Source organism: Octopus sinensis, linkage group LG28 (assembly GCF_006345805.1).
Source record: "Octopus sinensis linkage group LG28, ASM634580v1, whole genome shotgun sequence".
Taxonomy (NCBI): Eukaryota; Metazoa; Mollusca; class Cephalopoda; order Octopoda; family Octopodidae; genus Octopus; species Octopus sinensis.
In genome coordinates this window covers 4,790,009-4,811,048 of record NC_043024.1, presented here as the reverse complement: position 1 = coordinate 4,811,048, position 21,040 = coordinate 4,790,009, and the positions used below count along the sequence as shown (strand labels likewise).

At 37.5% G+C, this 21,040-nt stretch overlaps 1 protein-coding gene and 1 pseudogene across 5 annotated transcripts in view; both read left to right on the top strand.

Annotated features, from left to right (window-relative positions):
* The window catches only part of LOC115225621, a 46,346-nt pseudogene that overhangs the window by 6,519 nt on the left and 18,787 nt on the right, over positions 1 to 21,040 (top strand).
* The window catches only part of LOC115225714 (zinc finger protein OZF-like), a 32,229-nt gene that overhangs the window by 6,560 nt on the left and 4,629 nt on the right, over positions 1 to 21,040 (top strand). The window contains exons 1-4 of one of the 5 annotated variants that reach the window (XM_036514717.1): positions 13,925 to 14,440; positions 15,980 to 16,498; positions 16,725 to 17,292; positions 17,323 to 17,733. In XM_036514717.1, the coding sequence (XP_036370610.1) occupies positions 16,055 to 16,498; positions 16,725 to 17,279 (999 nt within the window). In that variant the 5' untranslated portion in view covers positions 13,925 to 14,440; positions 15,980 to 16,054 and the 3' untranslated portion in view covers positions 17,280 to 17,292; positions 17,323 to 17,733. Of the gene's footprint in view, positions 1 to 5,788; positions 5,947 to 13,921; positions 14,441 to 15,979; positions 17,301 to 17,322; positions 17,734 to 21,040 lie in introns of those variants that run through there. The other 4 variants (XM_036514715.1, XM_036514718.1, XM_029796636.2 and 1 more) reach the window with 4 other exon arrangements.

The following is a 21,040-nucleotide window of genomic DNA, read 5'->3' as shown; positions in this document are numbered from 1 at the left end:
GGTGGTCGGTCTTTGATAGGCATATCTCTGTCAATCCTGCTCGGAGTTGCCTTCACTTCACCATTGATTGACACAATATTTAGCTTTTTGCAGGTATTGAGTCCAAGAATTGCTTGACCTTCTGTTGTTGTGACATAAAAAGAACACTTGATTGTTTTTCCTTCGTGTGTCCCTGTGATTGTTGTTTTGCCCAGTTGTGGAATCCTGGTACCTCCGTACGCAGTGAGGATTACATCACTTGGTGTGAGGATTCCTTCTTTGATTTTATCCTCTTGTGTCATGTGTTCTGGGAACATCTTTTTGTAGAGGTTGACAGGCAAGATATCACTCTGGGCTCTGGTGTCAATCTTCAGCCTTAAGTCAATGTTTATTCGTTTCTTGCCAGACTTCTTTTGTACTCTTATTGTTGTGTATGCCTCATTTTTTCTCTGGTCGTCATTCCCCATCTCATGCACATTTATTGTGCCGACTGCCAAGAATTCCTCCTCTGAGGTGTTTTGTTCCTGTAGTTGTGCATGTATATCTCTTTGTCTTCTCTTTGAAAATTGGGGCTTGTATTTCTGGGATTTTGCCAACCTACGCATTTTTTCCCAGTGGTTAGGTTTTCCATATGCTTTGCAGTGTGTACCGAATGCAGGACATTTCTTCCGGTTGTCGAACTCATGCTCTGTACCACAGTACTGGCATGTTCTTTGTTTGCGGGTACGTTTCGTCTTGTGCCTAGATGCAATATCTATACTGCTGCCTAGTGAGCTTGTTTTTAAGGTAAGTGAGGCCATTTGTTTGGTAGTGGCTTCGAATGCTCTTGCAGTGTCTACTGCTTCTATCAACTGGAGAGCGTACTTACCTATGAGGGATTTCTGAACTTCTTTATGAGCACACCCCCATAGTAACTGATCAACAATTCTTTCGTTCTTATCTTTGAATTTGCATTTTTCGGCAACATTCTTTAGTCTGGACAAGAAATTGTCAATCGTTTCTTGTGGGTCTTGTTTCAGGCCCTGGAATTCGTATCTGTGAATTCTATGGTTCGATTTGGGCTCTATGTGACTTTCAAATTTCTCTAAAAGTGTGTCTGGGTTATTGCAATCCGATTCTGACATGTCCCAGCTATCGAATAGGTCTAGACCTTTTTCGACCATCCATAAAAGGCTTACCTTTTCATCTTCAGACGTGCCTTTCAGGAAACTTTTCAAAGCTAGTTGAGTTTTCTGCTTGAATTTCTTAAATCTCACCATCAGAACATCACCACTCTGCTAAAATTATATTGCTAACTTCTCTATATCATCAACTTCAACTAACTTTTTTTACCATGTAGTAAATATTATGTTCCCCCTATCACATATCATGTATGCTTCTCTCTGTCCCTCTTTCTATCTTACTCTTTGCTTTAATATATGGGTGCTTGAAACTCTTGGAAAAGAATTGCTGGGACCAGTATTCCATTTGGGATATGCTTTTGAAATGGAAAGAAAGCATGCCCTTTTTTGGAAGCGACTTGTGACTGGAGATGAAAAATGGATTGCATGCTTAATGTTGTGCAAAACTGATCCTGGAGTTTGCAGAAATATCCCCCAAGCAACCAAAGATGAATATCCATGGCAACACACCTGTGCTTTGTGTTTGGTGGAATCATAAAGGCATTGTTTATTATGACCTTCTCCCATAAAACCAGACCATTAATTCTGATGTGTTCTGTCATCAACTGGCTAATTTGAACCAAAATATATCAAAGAACTGCGGCTGGAGATTACCAACAGAAAAGCATTAGTCTTCCAACAAGACAATGCCCAGCCATTGTCAAATAGAAAGGATTCACCCTATCTCCCTCATATTCCTTATAGTCTTCATTGTAATCATTTTTATGTCATTTGTTTTTTAAACCAATATTCTTTCACCCGATGCATTCTTAATTGAATTCTTTTCTTTTTGCTTTGCATCTTGTACAGATTTAAGTCTTTAATTTTATAAATATATATTTATATAATCTTTTAGCTGTTTATCCATTATCCAAAAACAAAAGGTCCCGGTCACTAGTCACGGTCTCGGTGTCTAGTGAGGCAATGGATTGGGTTATTCCTGAAACCAAAGCACTCTAAAGTGTAGCCTGTATTGTGTCTGCATCAAAAGATAGTCGCTCATCTGCTACTCACTGAAAACTGAAGGAAACTGGAATACGGTAATTACTTAATACACTTTATGCACAATTTTATAGACACAGCACTCATAAAATAAATATTCGCTCATATTTTTCCAGTTTTCTCATTAACAGTAAAAAAATTACATTTTAAAATTTACATGGGCACAATTTCTTATCTAAAACACGAGAAGTGTATACTAAAAAAATTACCTTATATGTAAAATATAGGGGTCGGAATTTAATGTAACATGGCTTACTCTGAAAACCACATCAGTGGTAACTTGTAAGCCAAGGTGATGGGTCAGAGAGCCAATACACATTTCAATTTGTAGGTGTTGTAAACAAAACTTTGTTCAAGTAAAAAAAAAACATTACTTTTCACTTTGTATTCACCACCATCATCTTTCTCTCTCTCTACCTATCTTTAATCTCTCCATCAGAACATCACCCACCTTCTAAAATTATATTCCTAACTCTCCTCTATATCTCAACCTTCAACTAAATATGTCCCCCTATCACGTCATGCACGCTTCTCTCTCTTCCCGTCCCACTCATGGCCTTATCCTTTCTCTCCAATCATATGAAAGTGTTACTGACGACCTAAGTAACGTAATGACAAGCAGAATTAATATAAGACCACCTTCCTTTACTTTTCCCTCCCTCTCACCCCACGACTCAAACTAACATAAATACACCAGTTGAACAAAGAAGCTTGTGATTACATATATACACGTACATTATTTTTGTGGGAGGTTTGGATAATATTCTTTGCAAGGTAATTAGAAAATCACATAAGGAGACTGGAGAAAAGTTTGATATTATTTATTCAGCATTACATGTGTTTCATTTCCTAATAGGAATCAAAAACTTTTAGATGTGTAGAAAACATGTAACATATATTTCCCATGAGAAATTTTTCAGACATACAATAGTTTTTAAATATACTTTGATGAATTTACAAAGAGTATTTGCAACATTTTTAAATATTGGCATTGATAACATTTAGAAGAAATATAAGAGTAGTGATATTTGTTTGGAATAAACTATAAAAACGCAAAGAAGAAAAATATCCGTATATTTTGAGGAGAGGAGAAATATTTTTGAAAAGTTGTTGATGTATAAAACTTGAAGGATTGATTTTATTTTTCTTGAAAAGATGTCAGAAAAAGCAGGAAAATCATCATATGACTGTGACATCTGTGGTAAATCATTCTCTGTTGGCAGTAGATTAACTAAACACAAACGTATCCATACAAGAGAAAGACATTATCCCTGTGATATCTGTGGTAAATCATTCCCTCAGGGCAGTAATTTAACTAGACACAAACGCATTCATATAGGTGAGGAACCATATCGCTGTGAGATCTGTGGTAACTCATTCTCTGCTGGCAGTAACTTAACTGCACACAAATGTATTCATACAGGAGAGAAGCCATATCATTGTGATATCTTTCTCTGAAATCAGTAGCTAAACTACACACAAACTAATTCATACAAGGGAGAAACCTTATCAGTGTGATATCTGTGGTAAATCATTTTCTGTTGGCAGTAGCTTAACTACACACAAACTCATTCATACAGGGGAGAAACCATATCATTGTGATATTTGCGGTAAACTGTTCTCTGATGGCAGTAACTTAACTAGACACAAACGTATTCATACTGGGGAGAAACCATACCACTGTGATATCTGTGGTAAATCATTCTACGAGGGCATCAGCTTAACTACACACAAACTAATTCATACAGGTGTAAAACCATATCATTGTGATATCTGTGGTAAATCATTCTCTGATGGTAGTAACTTAGCTTCTCACAAGTGTATTCATACAGGTGAGGAACCGTATCACTGATATCTGCGGTAAATCATTCTCTGAAAGAAGTAGCTTAACTGCACACAAACTTATTCATACTGGAGTAAAGCCATATCATTGTGATATCTGCAGTAAATCATTCTCACAAAATCATCACTTAATTAAACACAAGTGCATTCGTTATGCAAAGGATCCATAGCACAGTGATATTCCGCCAGAATGTCAAGCTTGGACCTTATAAGTAACTCTACACATGATAAAAACTATATGAATGTGACATCTATAGTAAATCTTTGACATGAAATCATCCATTATTGAATCAAAAGAGCATTGACAGAGGAAGGAAAACATACCACTGTGACGTTAAACCTGAATCATTCTTTCAAAATGGTGAATTGTTTGTACACAGTCCTATTAATATGAAAGATATAACTGTAACCTAAGCTATTCGTGCTAAATCAATCTATGAAAGTGATCAATTATTGAAATGTAAATGCATTCATACAGAAGAGGAACCACGATGATGATGATCCTCATCATTTAACATTCTCCTGTTCATGATTCTGTGGATCAGATGGAATTCATTGATGGAGATTTTCTACATCTGGGTACCTTTCTCTTGACCAATCCTCACATGTTTCCAAGCAAGGAAATATTTTTCCTGGTGAGACATATTTGACACAGAGGACTGGAAGTGAACAACTGCACAAGTATGACGGTCATGATGGCCCTTTACGAACATCACATAATATCTGGACAAGGGTCCACACACATGTATGTTCAAAGATTTTCTTAAAGGAAATCTTTTACATTTTTTCTCTACGTGTAAATGTTTGTAATTCCTATTAGGAAATGAAACACATGTAATGCTGACTAAATAATATCAAACTCTTCTCTATTGTCCTTATGTGTTTTTTTCTAAGGCAAAAGAAAAAAATGGCTTCCACCTCACCCCACCCCGTCTTTTGGACCCATAAAAGGGTTTTGTAGCATATTATGAGGTCAGGGTAGTTGATTCCACGCAAAAAATCTAACATTTTGATTATTTTCATAGTGAAAATCATGCGGGAGTTAATATCGAAATTTACCATAATGTTATTTAGCCTCAAATCAAACCTGATACAGCAAACGTATCATCAAAGACATTCCAGCCTTCAGCAAACTGTCTTTTGAGGGATAATCTAGGACATTACGTACAATGGGCATGTGATTTAGATAGGGGGATACTTTGGCTGCTATTTTTAACATGTCGAGCGACCGGGCAGAGGCTTTCTCATTGATTCGATTGCGTGATGAGATTTTTTAACACATATAGGATCTTTTCGGTTTCAACAACAGTTTTTTTAATATAAATTCTAGGTAACTAAAAAATTTTAAACTTCATATACGGGTAGCATCTGTTTATAAAACATCTATTTCTCTTGGCTTAATTGAGAAAATTCTATAGTTTGTAAAATATTTGTTGTTTTTTCTTCAATTTCTGAAATTTCAACCAATCAATGACGTCCATTGAGGTAAAAAAAACATTCTGTGCAGTATGAATATGTCCCTCGTTTAACAAACAAATTGGGTTTATTTACATTTGTGAAGAAAAAAAGATACCCTTTCTCCCAACCCTAACCCTAAAACAGATTGAAATGCAATAGATCGATACTACGGACATAATTATGGGTGACAATTTCATATGACACCGCTAGAGTATAAAGACAAGACTTAGTTCCCCTTGTTCAGAGTCAATTCTTCCTAATTTTGTTGCTCCGTTCAACTTTACAACTGATATTTAAGAGAAAATCTAATTAAATAGACACATGATTGGTAATTCAGTGTCTAAAGAAACAGATGTAGCATTTTTTTTTTATTATGTTGACCTGTTAAATATTAATATTCGTCGTAAAAATTCTCTTGAAGCTGTCACTGTCCACTCTAACTTTTCACTCATTCAACATATTCTCATATTTTCATCGTTGACTCTCTCTGAATATATATTACTATGTAAGTATATTTCTATTGTATATGTATCATATTACGTACGTCTGTTTGTTTCGATGTGTTGAGTAAGTTACAAGAAAGAATCTCACTAAACAAAGACGAAATAGCGGAGGTAAAGGGCATGGACCGCACCTACCTTTCCCTAATTTTTTTGCGATGGAAACCCACTTTTTCAACTTCGGTGAGGCTGTTCTTTCAATACTTTCGTTGTGTTTCTCCTTTACATTCAGATATTTCATTGCATCTTTCGTTATTTCCTATATTATTTGTTAACGTCCGATGGATACCTTGTGTAGATAACTTTTCTCTTTCTTCCTCACATGTAAATTCCGCGGGAAAATTACGATGTAATTTGTAAGACATGCGGAATGTATAAAAATACGAGTGTGCACTTGAAATACTGAAACGAAAAGTAAATATTGTATACAGAAGAAATAGAACGGATTTTATTTAAAACCTAGGAAGTCTTTATTTCCGGAGGTTCTTCTCCATCATTACAACTTACGATTAATATCTATTTTTCAAAGGAATCTTTCTTTAAGCACCCAATGTAACTGCTTATCACATACTAGCAGCATAGCGCGGCGTTGCCCGGGTATGCATGAGCCCCTAGTAGGCAACGACTAATCCCAATCTAGTCATTTCCCTCTAGGGAACGAAGGCGCATGTGTAGGTTGCAATGTCTTCTCTTCACTCCCAAATAACTATCAAACAGCTATCGATAATTCAATCCAACCAATTTCTACCAGGAAGAAATTACATTCGAGACTTTACCCCCAACACCGCCACTTCTGCTAATAGCTGTTGCAGCCGCAAGTTATTCAAATACATCTTTTTGTTTACACTTTCTTTATAACTACCACCCCAAACGTTTTACCTTAAATTTTTGACGTACCCTAAGGGTCCTCGGATGCTACTTGCAAACTCTTGGTTTATTATAAACCGCTTTTGTCGTGTGCACCAAAAAACCTTTTCCATTCGTTTGTTCAGTTTGGTCACTTTTGACTTTTTCGTTGTTGTCACTCACATTGCTGCCCGCTTTTTTGCCGTTTTTGTACATTTTTATACATTTTGGGATACTTACCCCACGTATTCCGAGAGTTAAAAAGGTCGAGTTGCGTCCCCTAGACAGTCTGTAGAAAATGTGTTACATATAAAAAGCTTAGATTCTCGACCCATGTCGAATTTATCGATTTTTTTTCAGAACTGGGGGGAACTTTTCAAAATTTTCGCTGCGTTAGTTTTGAATTATGACATTGGGCTATGTGTGTGTCAAGTTTCATCAGAATCGGTTGAAAGCCGTGGTCAGGGTGAGGGTACAACCTGACAGACACACAGTCAGACAGACAAACTGCCGTTTATATATAGAGAGATTTTTATTTTGGGGGAATTTTCAGAAAATTTCTGCGTATTTCTGCTGTACATGCAAGGATTCAAACGGTTATGAAACCAACAAAGAATGGAAAAAACCGATTGAAGAGCAATTTAGCTGTTATTTATCGCGCACCCCACGACCACCTGATACCTTCCGAGTTTCTTTCTCACTCTTACGTGCTAATGTTTTTCGATATCTTTTTTCACATAAACACATTCAATGGTCCGTTGTTGGGATTTAAGGCATTATATATGAATTGCACTCTGTGTTTTTATGTTATTTTCAATTAATTACCTAAGTTATCCTTTTCTCTCTTCGTAATACATATATATTTAAATTCAAATTACTATGAACGTAAACAAACAAACGAACTTTGCTTTAGAATCTTTGAGATGTCTTAGGAAGTTAAAGAAGTGATTTTAAATTCTCAAAGACAGGATATTGCTAATAATATAGCCTGAACAGGATAAGCTACCCCTATTTTGCAGAAAAGTGTTGGCGGCCGGCTATGAGATTCGAACTCACACCTCCTTGATTACGCGTCGCTGTATTTTTCACTCACCACGATAAACAATATTTCGTTGCAAAGTAAAAAGGAAGAGAAACATTAATTGTAACATGTAAGAATTTAAAATTAAAGAAAAAAACGAGAATAATTTAATGTTAAAACTACATCATTTGCCCCCATTGAGAAGGATTGTCACCAATTTCCTTCTCCACCTCAACCAATAATTTTTCCTACATCAAAAATTCCCCACAAAAGATTTTGATGCTGTTAGTCATCCATACTGATTATTTGCTGACTGTTATTCATGTTTCATATTCAACAGAATATTGACATTAAGCTTCCTGTATGTGTGTATTTATAAATGTACGGAAAGAGGCAGGGGAGGTGTGATATCTCTTTTACGACACATGACTGAGATGAAAACATCAGATATCTAGTATTATTGACATGTATATTGGTATGTGTCTATGACAGACTTAATGTCCAGGAGATGTTATTATACTACATGTGTCTACACCCTGATATAGACAGAGAGATGGGATTAGTTTAATAGTTCAGATAAAGAATTACTTCTACAATTTATGAAAACAGAAATGTCGTAAATTTGCACTTTTGAATATCTGCCTTTTAAACATAATTGATATCTTATATTATTTTTTTCTATTCTTTCAGAAAAATCACATGAAATATTATTGAAAAGTTGTTGATCTGTACAACTTGAAGAATTGATTTTATTTCTCTTGAAGAGATGTCAGAAGAATTAGGAAAATCATCATATGACTGTGACATCTGCAAAGAGTCATTCTTAGAAGAAAGTAAATTCAATCAACACAAACAAATTCATATAAGGGAACAACCATACCACTGTGATATCTGTGGTAAATCATTCAGTCGGAGAGGTAGCTTAGCTACTCACAAACAGCTTCATACAGGGAAGAAACCGTATCAGTGTGATATTTGTGGTAAATCATTCTCTGTTGACAGTCACTTAACTCAACACAAACATATTCATACAGGGAAGAAACCCTATCAGTGTGATATCTGTGGTAAATCATTCGCCGATGGCAGTAACTTCATTCGACACAAACGTATTCATACGGGGGAGAAGCCATATCACTGTACTATCTGTGGTAAATCATTCTCTAATGACAGTCACTTAACTCGACATATACGTATCCATACAGGAGAGAAACCTTATCCCTGCGATATCTGTGGTGAATCGTTCTCTGTTGGCAGTAGCTTAACTCGTCATAAACGTATCCATACAGGAGAGAAACCATATCACTGTGATTTATGTGGTAAATCTTTCTCTGAAAACGGTAGCTTAACTCAACACAAACGTATTCATACAGGGGAGAAACCCTATCAATGTGGTGTCTGTGGTGAATCATTCTATCACAGAGGTAACTTTACTACTCACTCAAGGGTTCATACAGGGGAGAAGCCATATCACTGTGACATCTGTGATAAATCATTCTCTGTTAGTAGTTGCCTAACTAGACACAAGCGTATTCATACAGTGGAGAAAACCTCCCCGTGATATCAATGGCAAATTAGTCTATCAAAGAAGTAACGTAACTACTTACACAAGGCGCAGGAGTGGCTGTGTGGTAAGTAGCTTGCTAACCTTCGACGTGTTTGGACGTGTAATTTTTGGCGGAGAGTTCTTGCTGTTTGATGTCACGTCTTTCGGCGTGAATTATTGAATTTTGAGACTCGACTACAGGTAGGCGTTTGTTGTATTTTTTTAGGGGCTTAGTGAAGTTTATTGCTCTGTATTTATTATTTTTTTTGGAGAGTAATAGACTCCACTTTGCTCCAGACATTTTCCTGCCTGTGGTCAAGCGTAAAGACTCACTTTGCAGTGAGAATTGTGGTTTTTGAGGAGGCTTAACCCCTCCTCAAAAATTAATTGATTTCGTGTTGGATTTACCAAGAAGCACCAAGGATAACCAAGGACTGTTTTGGACGTTTGGCCAGGAGTACCTTTTTGGCCAAAAAAATTAATTCCTTTGCTGAATTTGAACTCTCTTCTTCCAGCTATCGTTTATTTTTAAAAAGAACTCTTTTGAACTGTTATTTTTAGTGTAATTCTTCTTTTCTGTTGTGTTTTCTCTTCTCCCTCTTTCTATCTTATTTATTTTCTTACACTTTTGAACTTTAATTGGATTCCATTTCGAAATGGCAAAGGAATTTATTGTGTGGGACCTAACACCTCCCAAAAAACATTTAAAAAGCTGGAAAGGAAGACCGTGGTGTTGAGGACTTACTCGAAGTCGCTCGACACCATAGCTGTCTTCCTGAAGGCCACAATTTTAAACAAGCTGGCGGACTACATGCCAGCCGTTAAATTTATCTCACGGGGAGTGGTTGCTGTTTGACTCCCCACAAGAAGCTTGTGACTTTGCAAGCCAGCCCCTTTAGGGCAAAGAAATATTGTTTCTCCCAAACTATATGGGAGAAAAACTATTGAGGGCTTGGATCTGCGGCTTATCACCCGGAGTTGAGCCCGAGTGGATAGAGGACTCTCTCCGCCAGGGTCTGGGTGGTAGCAGCGCCGAGCTGCCGGATGTAAAAGTGTTGCCTGCGGCTGATTGGGAGGGGTCGAAAGCTGTTTTGACCCTATGGACCCAATCAGCCAAAAGTCTGGTTTTACCAGATTTCTTGAGGATGGCCGGGTCCAAGTATCCGGTGATGCTTGAGGGACCCCCCCCAAGTGTCACCTGTGCCTGGAGACCGGCCACATTAAGAAGAACTGCCCCAGGGACCAAAGTAGGAATCTGGAGCAGTTAATGGTGGAATCTCTCCCTGCTCCCCCAATGGAGGGAGAGAAACAGAACGAGGAAATTGCTACATCCTCAAAAAAGAAAAGAAAGATGGGCAACAATGGTGACCCACCGAAAGACCCGGGAGCTGCGGGAGAAAAAGAGGACCCGTTGTGTGCAACACAGGAACCTCACCCTCCCGCAGCCCAGGGAAAAAAAGGAAAAAAAAAAAAGACAAAACTGCTGGATGCCGGCGGCAGGACACGTAGACGGCGTCTCCCAAGCCTCCTCAGGCGGATGTGCTGCCGGAGGATCAATATGTGGTCCTCTTCCACAAAGGAGGAACGCTTGAAAACGAGATAGGTAAATTGGAAGGGAGAGGCCAATGGGAGGGACTTCGGTCCTGCATGGGGGACCCTGAGTGGCCTTCGCAGGTGGCTGCAGAGGTCCTATGGCATAGCGATCTGTGCAGGATCATGAATTCCTTCCCGGAGGGCTCCTTTCAGTTTATACCTGAATACTGCCGCCCGACAAAGAATGATTGCCTCGATAAAGCAAAAGCGCTGGTCGGCCGGGTGACTTGAACTTTTTGAATGTTTTTAAAAAAGAAAATTTGTATCATATTGAGAAAGAGCTTCATTGCCTCTATGTGACTTTTTGATTTTTTTGAAAAAAGAACATTGTCTTGGAGAAGCGGATGTCGGCAGGCGCTTTCGTCTTCTCCCATCACCATCTTCGTTCCATCACCATCATTCATACCATCAATGTCTACGTCCAGCCCGCAGAGTTACATCTATGTACTGCCTTCATGGCAAATTTAATGAATAAAAGTAGCTTGCTAACCAACCACATGGTTCCGGGTTCAGTCCCACTGCGTGGCACCTTGGGCAAGTCTCTTCTACTATAGCCTCGGGCCGACCAAAACCTTGTGAGTGGATTTGGTAGACGGAAACTGGAAGAAGCCTGTCGTATATATGTATGTATGTGTGTGTTTGTGTGTCTGTGTTTGTCCCCCCTAGCATTGCTTGACAACTAATGCTGGTGTGTTTATATCCCGTCACTTAGCAGTTCGTCAAAAGTGACCGATAGAATAAGTATTGGGCTTACAAAGAATAAGTCCCGGGGTCGAGTTGCTCAATTAAAGCTGGTGCTCCAGCATGGCCACAGTCAAATGACTGAAACAAGTAAAAGAGTAAGGGTTCATACAGAGGAGAAACCAAATCATTGTGATATCTGTGACAAATGATTCTCCGAAAACAGTGGCTTAACTCAACACAAACATATTCATACCGTGAGGAAACCATATCTGTGGTACATCATTCTCTTGTACTTACTGCTTAGATATTCAGAAATATATCCATACAGGAGACAAGGAATACCACTGTGCCATGTATGATAAATCATTTTCTTAGTAGTTGCCTAACTAAACAAAAACGTATTCATACACTGGAGAAACCATATCACTGTCATATCTGTGGTGAATCATCATCCTTTAAAATTCAGTTATTCATGCTTCTGTCTATCACATGGACTTCATTGATGGAGAATTTTTTCACCCGGGTACCTTTCCTGTTGCCAATCCCCATGTTTCCAGGCAAGTATACGTTTTCCATGGTGAGACGTATTTGACACAGAAGACTGGAAATGACCAACTGCATTTGTATGACAGTCATTTACAAACATCACATCTGGACAAGGGTACACACACACATATGTATGTCTGGAGAATTCTTATAGGAAATATTTTACATGTTTACTCTTCATCTAAAAGTTTGTGATTCCTATTAGGAAATGAAACACATGTAATGCTGAATAAATAATATCAAGCTTTTATCCAGTCTCCTTATGTGATATTTAATTACTCTGCAAAAAATAACCAAACCTAATGCAAATATAATATGTGTATATATCCTCATTTTTTTCTGTGTTCCTCTCTGTGGAAGAGCGTAGGCTCGAAATGTAAAAGACTTTTTCTATTCCTGAGCGTTATACTAATACATCTGTTTGTTTTGTACACCACCTGTCTTCGTCTTTTGTTTTTTTCGTAAACTCTCCCTATGTATATATATATATAAATAGATAGATATAGATATATATAAATATATAACCAGCTTCTCTCTCTCCAACTGGTATACTTTTGTTATGTAAAGTAGGCACAAGAGGGATGGAGGAGTAAAGAAGAAGTAGAGAAAGGTGATCTTATAATAATTCTGCATGTCATTATGTTACTTAGCCTGTCAATAACACTTTCAGCTATTAGAGAAGAACTGGGAGAAAGAAAAGAGGATAAGGTTAGGAATGAGGTGGGAAGAGGAAGAAAAGACTCAGAAAGAAGTGTGCAAATCCTTCCTGTCATTCCTAAAGGGAGCAGGGCTGATGAAGTGCACGCATGCCTTAAGTCATCCATGTTGTGGCCCCAGGTTAAGACCTTAAGCCTAATCACAAACATGTATGCGCACTTGCTTGGTGATAGAATGTCTGCAGCTTTTGCTGAAGAAATTTTAGCCCTTGGAGAAGGCAAGGTCCCTAGGAATGATAGGGGCAACATATCAGTCTATGAACTGTGCAACTCCGTGAACAACCCTTCCGGTCCTTTGGAAACAGTGTTCCCCAATCTGGAAAGTAATTATGCAGACATCAATTTGCTCAGTGAAAGAACCATCCTGGCCCCTAAAAACGTAGGTGTCAGTGCTATCAATGACCAGCTCATATGACGAATTCCGGGTGAGGAGTACATCTACAAATCAATTGACCTGACGTCTGACCCCCAAGGCATTGTCATTTACCCTATCGAGATTCTCAACTCATTGGAGCCAGCAGGGTTTCCACCTCACGTCCTTAGGCTAAGGGTTGGATGCCCAATTAGGCTAATCAGAAACTTACTTCCGCCTAAACAGTGCAACAGGACCCGCTTAGTAATCAAGTCCCTGACGCCCCACTTGATTTAGGCCACCATTGTTACAGGGTGCAGGAGGGGTGAAGATGTTTTCATTTCAAGGATGCAGCTTTATCCCCCACGGTCAGACATGCCGGTGAAGTTCTGCAGATTGCAGTTTCTGGTCAGACCATGCTTCACCATCTCCATCAACAAATCCCAAGGACAAACGCCATCGGTAGCAGGCATCGATTTGGGGTTTTCCATTCAATGAGGATAAAGAATTGATAAACTAATTCCTTATAGGATTTCTGCTAAAATTGGCTACACCCCATTTTCAACCATAACTTTTAAGGATTTTGACATATTTTGCTCAAACTCGATGCCAACATTACTTAGGACTTATGGGATCTTTGAATGCTTTAAGTTCTCAAAAAAAAACGATGAGTGGAAATAATCGATAAACTGATTCCTTATGGTATTTCCCATTCAAATTGCCTGCGATCCCACTTTCAGCCAAACTTTTGCCAATTTCAGCAGATTTCGCTCGAATGTGATGTTATTATCACTTATTTTGGTTTAAAGTAAAGCGCTTCATCACTTAATGATCCGAATTTAATACCGAGCAACGCCGGGTTATACTGCTACTCAAATATATATCAGTAAAGCCGTTAATATTTCAAGACAAGAGTTAGTTCCCCTTGTTAACTCTTCCTACTTTTGCTTCTTCCTCCTGTTTCTCACGCACCTTGATTGTTTGATCAGTTCCACTTGACAACTGATATTTAAGAGAAAATCCAATCAAATATATACAAATGATTGGTAATTAAGAGTCTAAAGAAACAGATACGGCATTTATGATTATGTGGAGCCGAAAAATATGAAGTAACGTTCGTTGGAAAAAGGAAGAAATTCTCTTGAAGCTGTCAGTGTCCGCTCTGACTCGTTGACTCTCTCTTTATATCAATTACTATGTAAGTATTATACAAACATTTCTATTGTATTTAGTATCATATTATGTACATCTGTTTGTTTCCATGTGTTGAATAAGTTAAAAGAAAGAATCTCACCAAACAAAGAAGAAATTATACGAAAGTAAGGCTGTTATTTTAATAATTACGATGTAATTTGTAAGAAAAGATGGGGAATGTATAAAAGTACGAATGTGCACTTGAATTACTGAAACGAAAAGGCAATATCGTATACAGACGAACTGAAACACTAGAAACTACCTAATTTGACCAAAAATTAATATAAAAACCCGTTTATATAGTCTGTTACTCGAAAATTAGTAGTGAAGATATAAAAGATATATCGACTCGACATATAAAATGATCACTATTGTTTAAAAACTATCGCCCTGTGAAATTTATTTTACTCAAATCAGTCACCAATAATTTAATTTTCCATATTTGAAGTATTTTTAAACATTTTTATGTCCATTAAAATATATAGACATAATAATAATAATAATAATCAAATGTCACTGAGAATGGTTTTAAGTGTGGTTTCACATTTTTATAATTAGGAAATACAAAACCTAATTAAGTGGAAACATCTTAATTGAGTCATTATGTCGTTTTAAAAAAGAACATAAATCCCTGCTATTTCTAGCATGCAAAGTAACTACATACAGCATGGGTTACCTTTGAGTTTGTTCACTCTTTTCAACAAACTCCCCTCCACACACACGCACACACTCTTGACCCATTTTGGCCCTTCTTTTCTCCAGACTGATTCTGGCACTCGAAAAACAGGGGAGAAACCCTTTCGGTTAAGAAAAACAATTTTACCTTTTCAGAGGAGAAAGTGTTTGATATAAGGGCGATTTAGCTTCGCCAAATGAAAGGTAGTTTGGAATCTGCTACAGTGGCATCAGCTTAACGCAATACAAACGTATTAATTTAGAGGAGAAACCAGATCACTGTAATATCTGTGGTAAGTCATTCTATCAAAGAGGTAACTTCACTACTCACACAAGAATTCATGGAGGGGAGAAGCCATATCACTGACATCAGTGGTGAATCATTCCCTGTTAGTATTTGCCTAACTAGACCCAAGCATACTCAGACACTGGAGAAAACCTCCTTCATATGAAAACATCCGATATCTAGTGTCATTGACATGTATATTGGTATGTGTGTGTGTCTAGGACAGAATTAATGTCCAGGAGATATTATAAGAGATGTGTCTACTCCCTGATATAAACTTCTTGAAAATAGAGAGATGGGATAAGTTTAAAAGTTCAGATGAAGGATTACTTCTACAATTTATGAAAACAGAATTGTCGTAAATTTGCACTTTTGACAGAATTAATGTCCAGGAGGTGTTATTACGATAGATATGTCTGTGATATAAACCTCTTGAAAATAGAGAGATGGGATAAATTTAATACTTCACATAAAGAATTACTTCTACAATTTATGAAAACAGTAATGTCGTAAATTTGCACTTTTGAATATCTGCCTTTTAAACATACTTGATGTCTTATATTATTTTTTCTATTCTTTCAGAAAATCACATGAAATATTATTGAAAAGTTGTTGATCTGTACACCTTGAAGAATTGATTTAATTTTACTTGAAGAGATGTCGGAAGAATTAGGAATATCATCATATGACTGTGACATCTTCAAAGAATCATTCTTAGAAGAAAGTAAATTCAATCAACACAAACAAATTCATTCAGGGGAACAACCATATACTTGTGATATCTGTGGTAAATCATTCTTAAATGGCAGTCACTTAACTCGGCACAAACGTATTCATACAGGGGAGAAACCATTTCCTTGTGATATATGTGGTAAATCTTTCCCTGAAAACAGTGGCTTGACTAAACACAGGCGTATTCATACAGGGGAGAAGCCATATTCCTGTGATATCTGTTGTAAATCATTCTCCAATGACAGTCACTTAACTCGACACATACGTACTCATACAGGAGAAAGACCTTATCCCTGTAATATCTGTGGTAAATCATTTTCTGATGACAGCAGCTTAACTAAACATAAGCGTATTCATACAGGAGAGAAAATCTTTCACTGAAAACAGTGGCTTAACCAAACACAAACATATTCATACAGGGGAGAAGCCATATCACTGTAGTATCTGTAGTAAATCTTTCTCTCACGACAGTCACTTAATTCGATACATACGTATTCACACAGGAGAGAAGCCTTATCCCTGTGATATCTGTAGTAAATCATTTTCTGATGACAGTAGCTTAATTAAGCACAAACGTATCCATACAGGGGAGAAACCATTTCCTTGTGATATATGTGGTAAATCTTTCACTGAAAAGAGTGGCTTAACTAAACACAAGCGTATTCATACAGGTGAGAAACCATTTCACTCTGATATCTCTGGTGAATCATTCTCTCATAGCTTAGATATTCACAAACAAATCCATACAGGAGACAAAGAATACCACTGTGATATCTGTGCCAAATCATTCAGTCAGGCAGTTTACTTAACCAGACACAAGCATATTCATATAGGTGAGCAACCATATCGCTGTGATATCTGTGGCAAATCATTCAGTCAGACAGCTAACTTAACGACACACAAACGTGTTCATACAGGTGAGCAACCATATCACTGCGATATCTGTGGCAAGTCGTTTTCTAAAAAGGGTATCTTAAGTACACACATACTTACTCATACTGGGCTAAAACCATATCATTGTGATATCTGCAGTAAATCATTCACACAAAAACATCACTTAATTAGACACAAGTTATGCAAAGGACGCAATTGTTGTATAACATTCCTTCAGAAGGACAAGCTTGTACCTCAGAAAAATCTCTACACATGATTGAAACTATATTATAAAGACATCCACAGAGTACAGAAACTATATGAATGTGACATCTATGGTAAATCTTTGACATGAAATCATCCATTATTGAATGAAAAGAGCATTGACAGAGGAAGGAAAACATATTACTGTGATGTTAAACCTGAATCATTCTTTCAAAATGGTGAATTGTTTGTACACAGTCCTATCAATATGAAAGATATAACTGTAACCTAAGCTATTCGTGCTAAATCAATCTACGAAAATGAATCAATTATTGAAATGTAAATTCCCCTTTGCTTGCGAAGACCTGTTGGGGCAAGTGAAATCGCAATCGAAATTGAACCAGTCCTTTGACAGGCACCCGGCAGATGCCAGGACCCCTGGACTGGAGATACATAAAAAGCACTAGCCGAATTGTGGCCGGTGCCAGCGCCGCCCCGACTGGCTTCCGTGTCGGTGGCACGTAAAAAGCACCATCCGAATTGTGGCCGAAGCCAGTGCCGCCTCGACTGGCTTCCGTGCAAGTGGCACTAAAAATGCACCAATCCGACCATGGCCGATGCCAGCCTCGTCTGGCACCAGTGCAGGTGGCACGTAAAAAGTACCCACTACACTCACGGAGTGGTTTGCGTTAGGAAGGGCATCTAGCTGTAGAAACATTGCCAGATAAGACCGGAGCCTGGTGCAGCCTTCTGGCTTCCCAGATACCCGGTCAAACCGTCCAACCCATGCTAGCATGGAGAACGGACGTTAAACGATGATGATGATGATGATTCATACATAAGAGGAACCACGATGATGATGGTCCTCATCATTTAACATTCTCCTATTCATGCTTCTGTGGATGAGATGGAATTCATTGATGGAGATTTTCTACATCTGGGTACCTTTCTTGTGACCAATCTTCACCTGTTTCCAAGCAAGGAAATATTTTCCCTGGTGAGACATATTTTACGCAGTGGACTGGAAGTGTACAACTGCACAAGTATGACGGTCATGATGGCCTTTTACAAACATCACATAATATCTGGACAAGGGTACACACACACACTCACACATATGTATGTCTGAAGAATTTCTTATAGGAAATCTTTTACAGTTTTAATCTACATCTAAATGTTTGTCATTCCTATTAGGAAATGAAACACATGTAATGGTGAATAAATAATATCAAACTTTTCTCTGGTCTCCTCATTTAACATGTAATTACTCTGCAAGTAATATCCAACCCTCCCACAAAAATAATACACACACACACACAGATGTATATATAATAAAGAGCTTGTTTGTTCAATTGTTACACACTTATCATCATCTGTTTTCCCTGCTGACCAGAATAGTGGAATAAGCATGGGAGAGAGGGAGGTTTGAAGAAATGGGGGGAAGATGTAAAGAAAGGTGATGTTATACTAATTCTGCTGGTCATTATGTTACTTAGCCTGTCAGTAACACTTTTGATGTGACTAGAGAAAAACAAGGAGAGGAAAGACAGAATTAAGCTTGTAGGATGTGTGATGAGGGGAATGTAGTAATTAGTTTATGCTTATAAAAGTCAGTTGAAGCTCATGGTATAGAGGAGAATTGAAAATATAATTTTAGCGGATTGGTGATGTTGTGATGGTAAGATTAAAGAAAGATGGAGAGAGAGAGATGGTGGTGGTGGTAGTATCATCTACAAATTGAAATGTGGATTGGCTGTGACCCATCACCTTGGCTTATAAGTTACCAATGATGTGGTTTTCAGTGTATGCCATGTTATGTTAAATTTTTACTCACATGAAATTGTGACTCCTATATTTTACTATACAATTTTTGTTTTCTAGAAGAAAAATTTGACCATTTCAATTTCAAAATTTAATTTTATTTGTTTATGGTGAAAATAGAAAAATAAGAGTGAATATTTATTTTATGAGAGCTGAGTGTATAAAATTGTGCATAAAATATATAAGCTATATGAAGTGCATTGAGTCATTATTATATTTCAATGAATAATAGATGTGTGACTATCTTTTGATACGGATGCAACACTGGCTACACTTTCAAGGTTTTAGATAAAGTTTTCAGAAATAACCGAATAGGTTTGCTATTAATTTCATGAAATATCCAGGGATAGGAGTGGCTGTATGGATCCCGAGGTGGCAGGAGGGATCTACGGACAAGCCGGAGGAACCCCACCCTGTTACTGTGAAGAAGGTGAAAAAAAAGAAAAACCCGGCATCGCCAGCGGTGGTGTGCCCCGAGACCCCTTTCTCCCACCAGAGGGGGAGAAGAAGGAAACTTCGTCGGTGGGATGTGTGCCAACGAGCGAGGGAGTTGAGGCCCCTCCCGATGAATGAGTGGAAAAATTTGTGTTCTATCGAAGGGGAGGGGCCATTGATAATTATGCGGAAAATGTCCTTGACAGTCGGGGACTAATAGACCCGACTTTTATTGACAGACCAGAGTGGCCTCCTCAGGTGGCTGCTCTGGTACAGGAAAGAAAGGGCTCTTTTCACATGTGGGTGCTATCTTTATGTAAGTAGTACCCACAATAATGGTGATTTATGAGGAAGAATTTTCAAAGAAACGCTTTCAAAAAATATCAAATCTATAAAGTAAAGTCGAAATTCTTAAAAGAATAGAGTTAGTTCCCCTTGTTAACTCTTCCTAATTTTCTTTAATTCTTGCTCCTGTTTCTGACGCACCTTGATTGTTTGATCAGTTCCACTTGACAACTGATATTTAAGAGAAAATCCAATCAAATATATACAAATGATTGGTAATTAACTGTCTAAACAAACAGATACAGCATTTACGATTATTTGGACCTGCAAAATATGAAGTTACGTTCGTTGGAAAAAGGAAGAAATTCTCTTGAAGCTGTCAGAGTCCACTCTGACTCGTTGACTCTCTCTTTATATCAATTACTATGTAAGTATTATAAAGACATTTCTATTGTATTAAGTATCATATTACGTACATCTGTTTGTTTCCATGTGTTAAATAAGTTAAAAGAAAGAATCTCACCGAACAAAGAAGAAATTATATGAAAGTAAGGCTGTTATTTTAATAATTACGATGTAATTTGTAACAAAAGGTGGGGAAAGTATAAAAGTACGATTGTGTACTTGAGTTACTGAAACGAAAAGGCAATATCTTTTACAGACGAAATGAAAGGGCTTTGAATTGAAACACTAGAAAGTACCTAATTTGACCAAAAATAAATATAAAAATCCGTTTATATAATCTTTTACTCCAAAAATTAGTAGAGAAGATATAAAAAAAAATATCGACACGACATAAAATGAAGGCTGATCGCTGTTGTTTAAAAACTATCGCCCTGTGAAATTTAGTTTACTCAAATCAGTCACCAATAATTTAATTTTCCATACTTGAAGCATTATAAACATTTTTATGTCCATTAAAATATATAGACATTATAATAATAATCAAACTGTCACTGAGAATGGTTTTAAGTGTGGTTTCACATTTTTATACTTCCCACTCCCTCGGAAAAATTCTTACACATAAACCCCATATATTCTTAACCTAAACGAGATTTCTTGAAAATGTCATTAAAAACCATCCATTTACGTGGAAGTTACGAGGCAACAAAGTGAATGGGGTACTGATCTGTAGTTATGCCGTCATTTTATGTCATGATAATGGCAAAGTAACACACGCCTAGTCCATTGCTGGGATATAAGCAAAGGGAAAAAAGATGCTGATTAAAATTTTTACTCGCACCCCAACCGAGCGAGGCCGTGTATATTTGGGGGTAGGGCAAAAACATATCA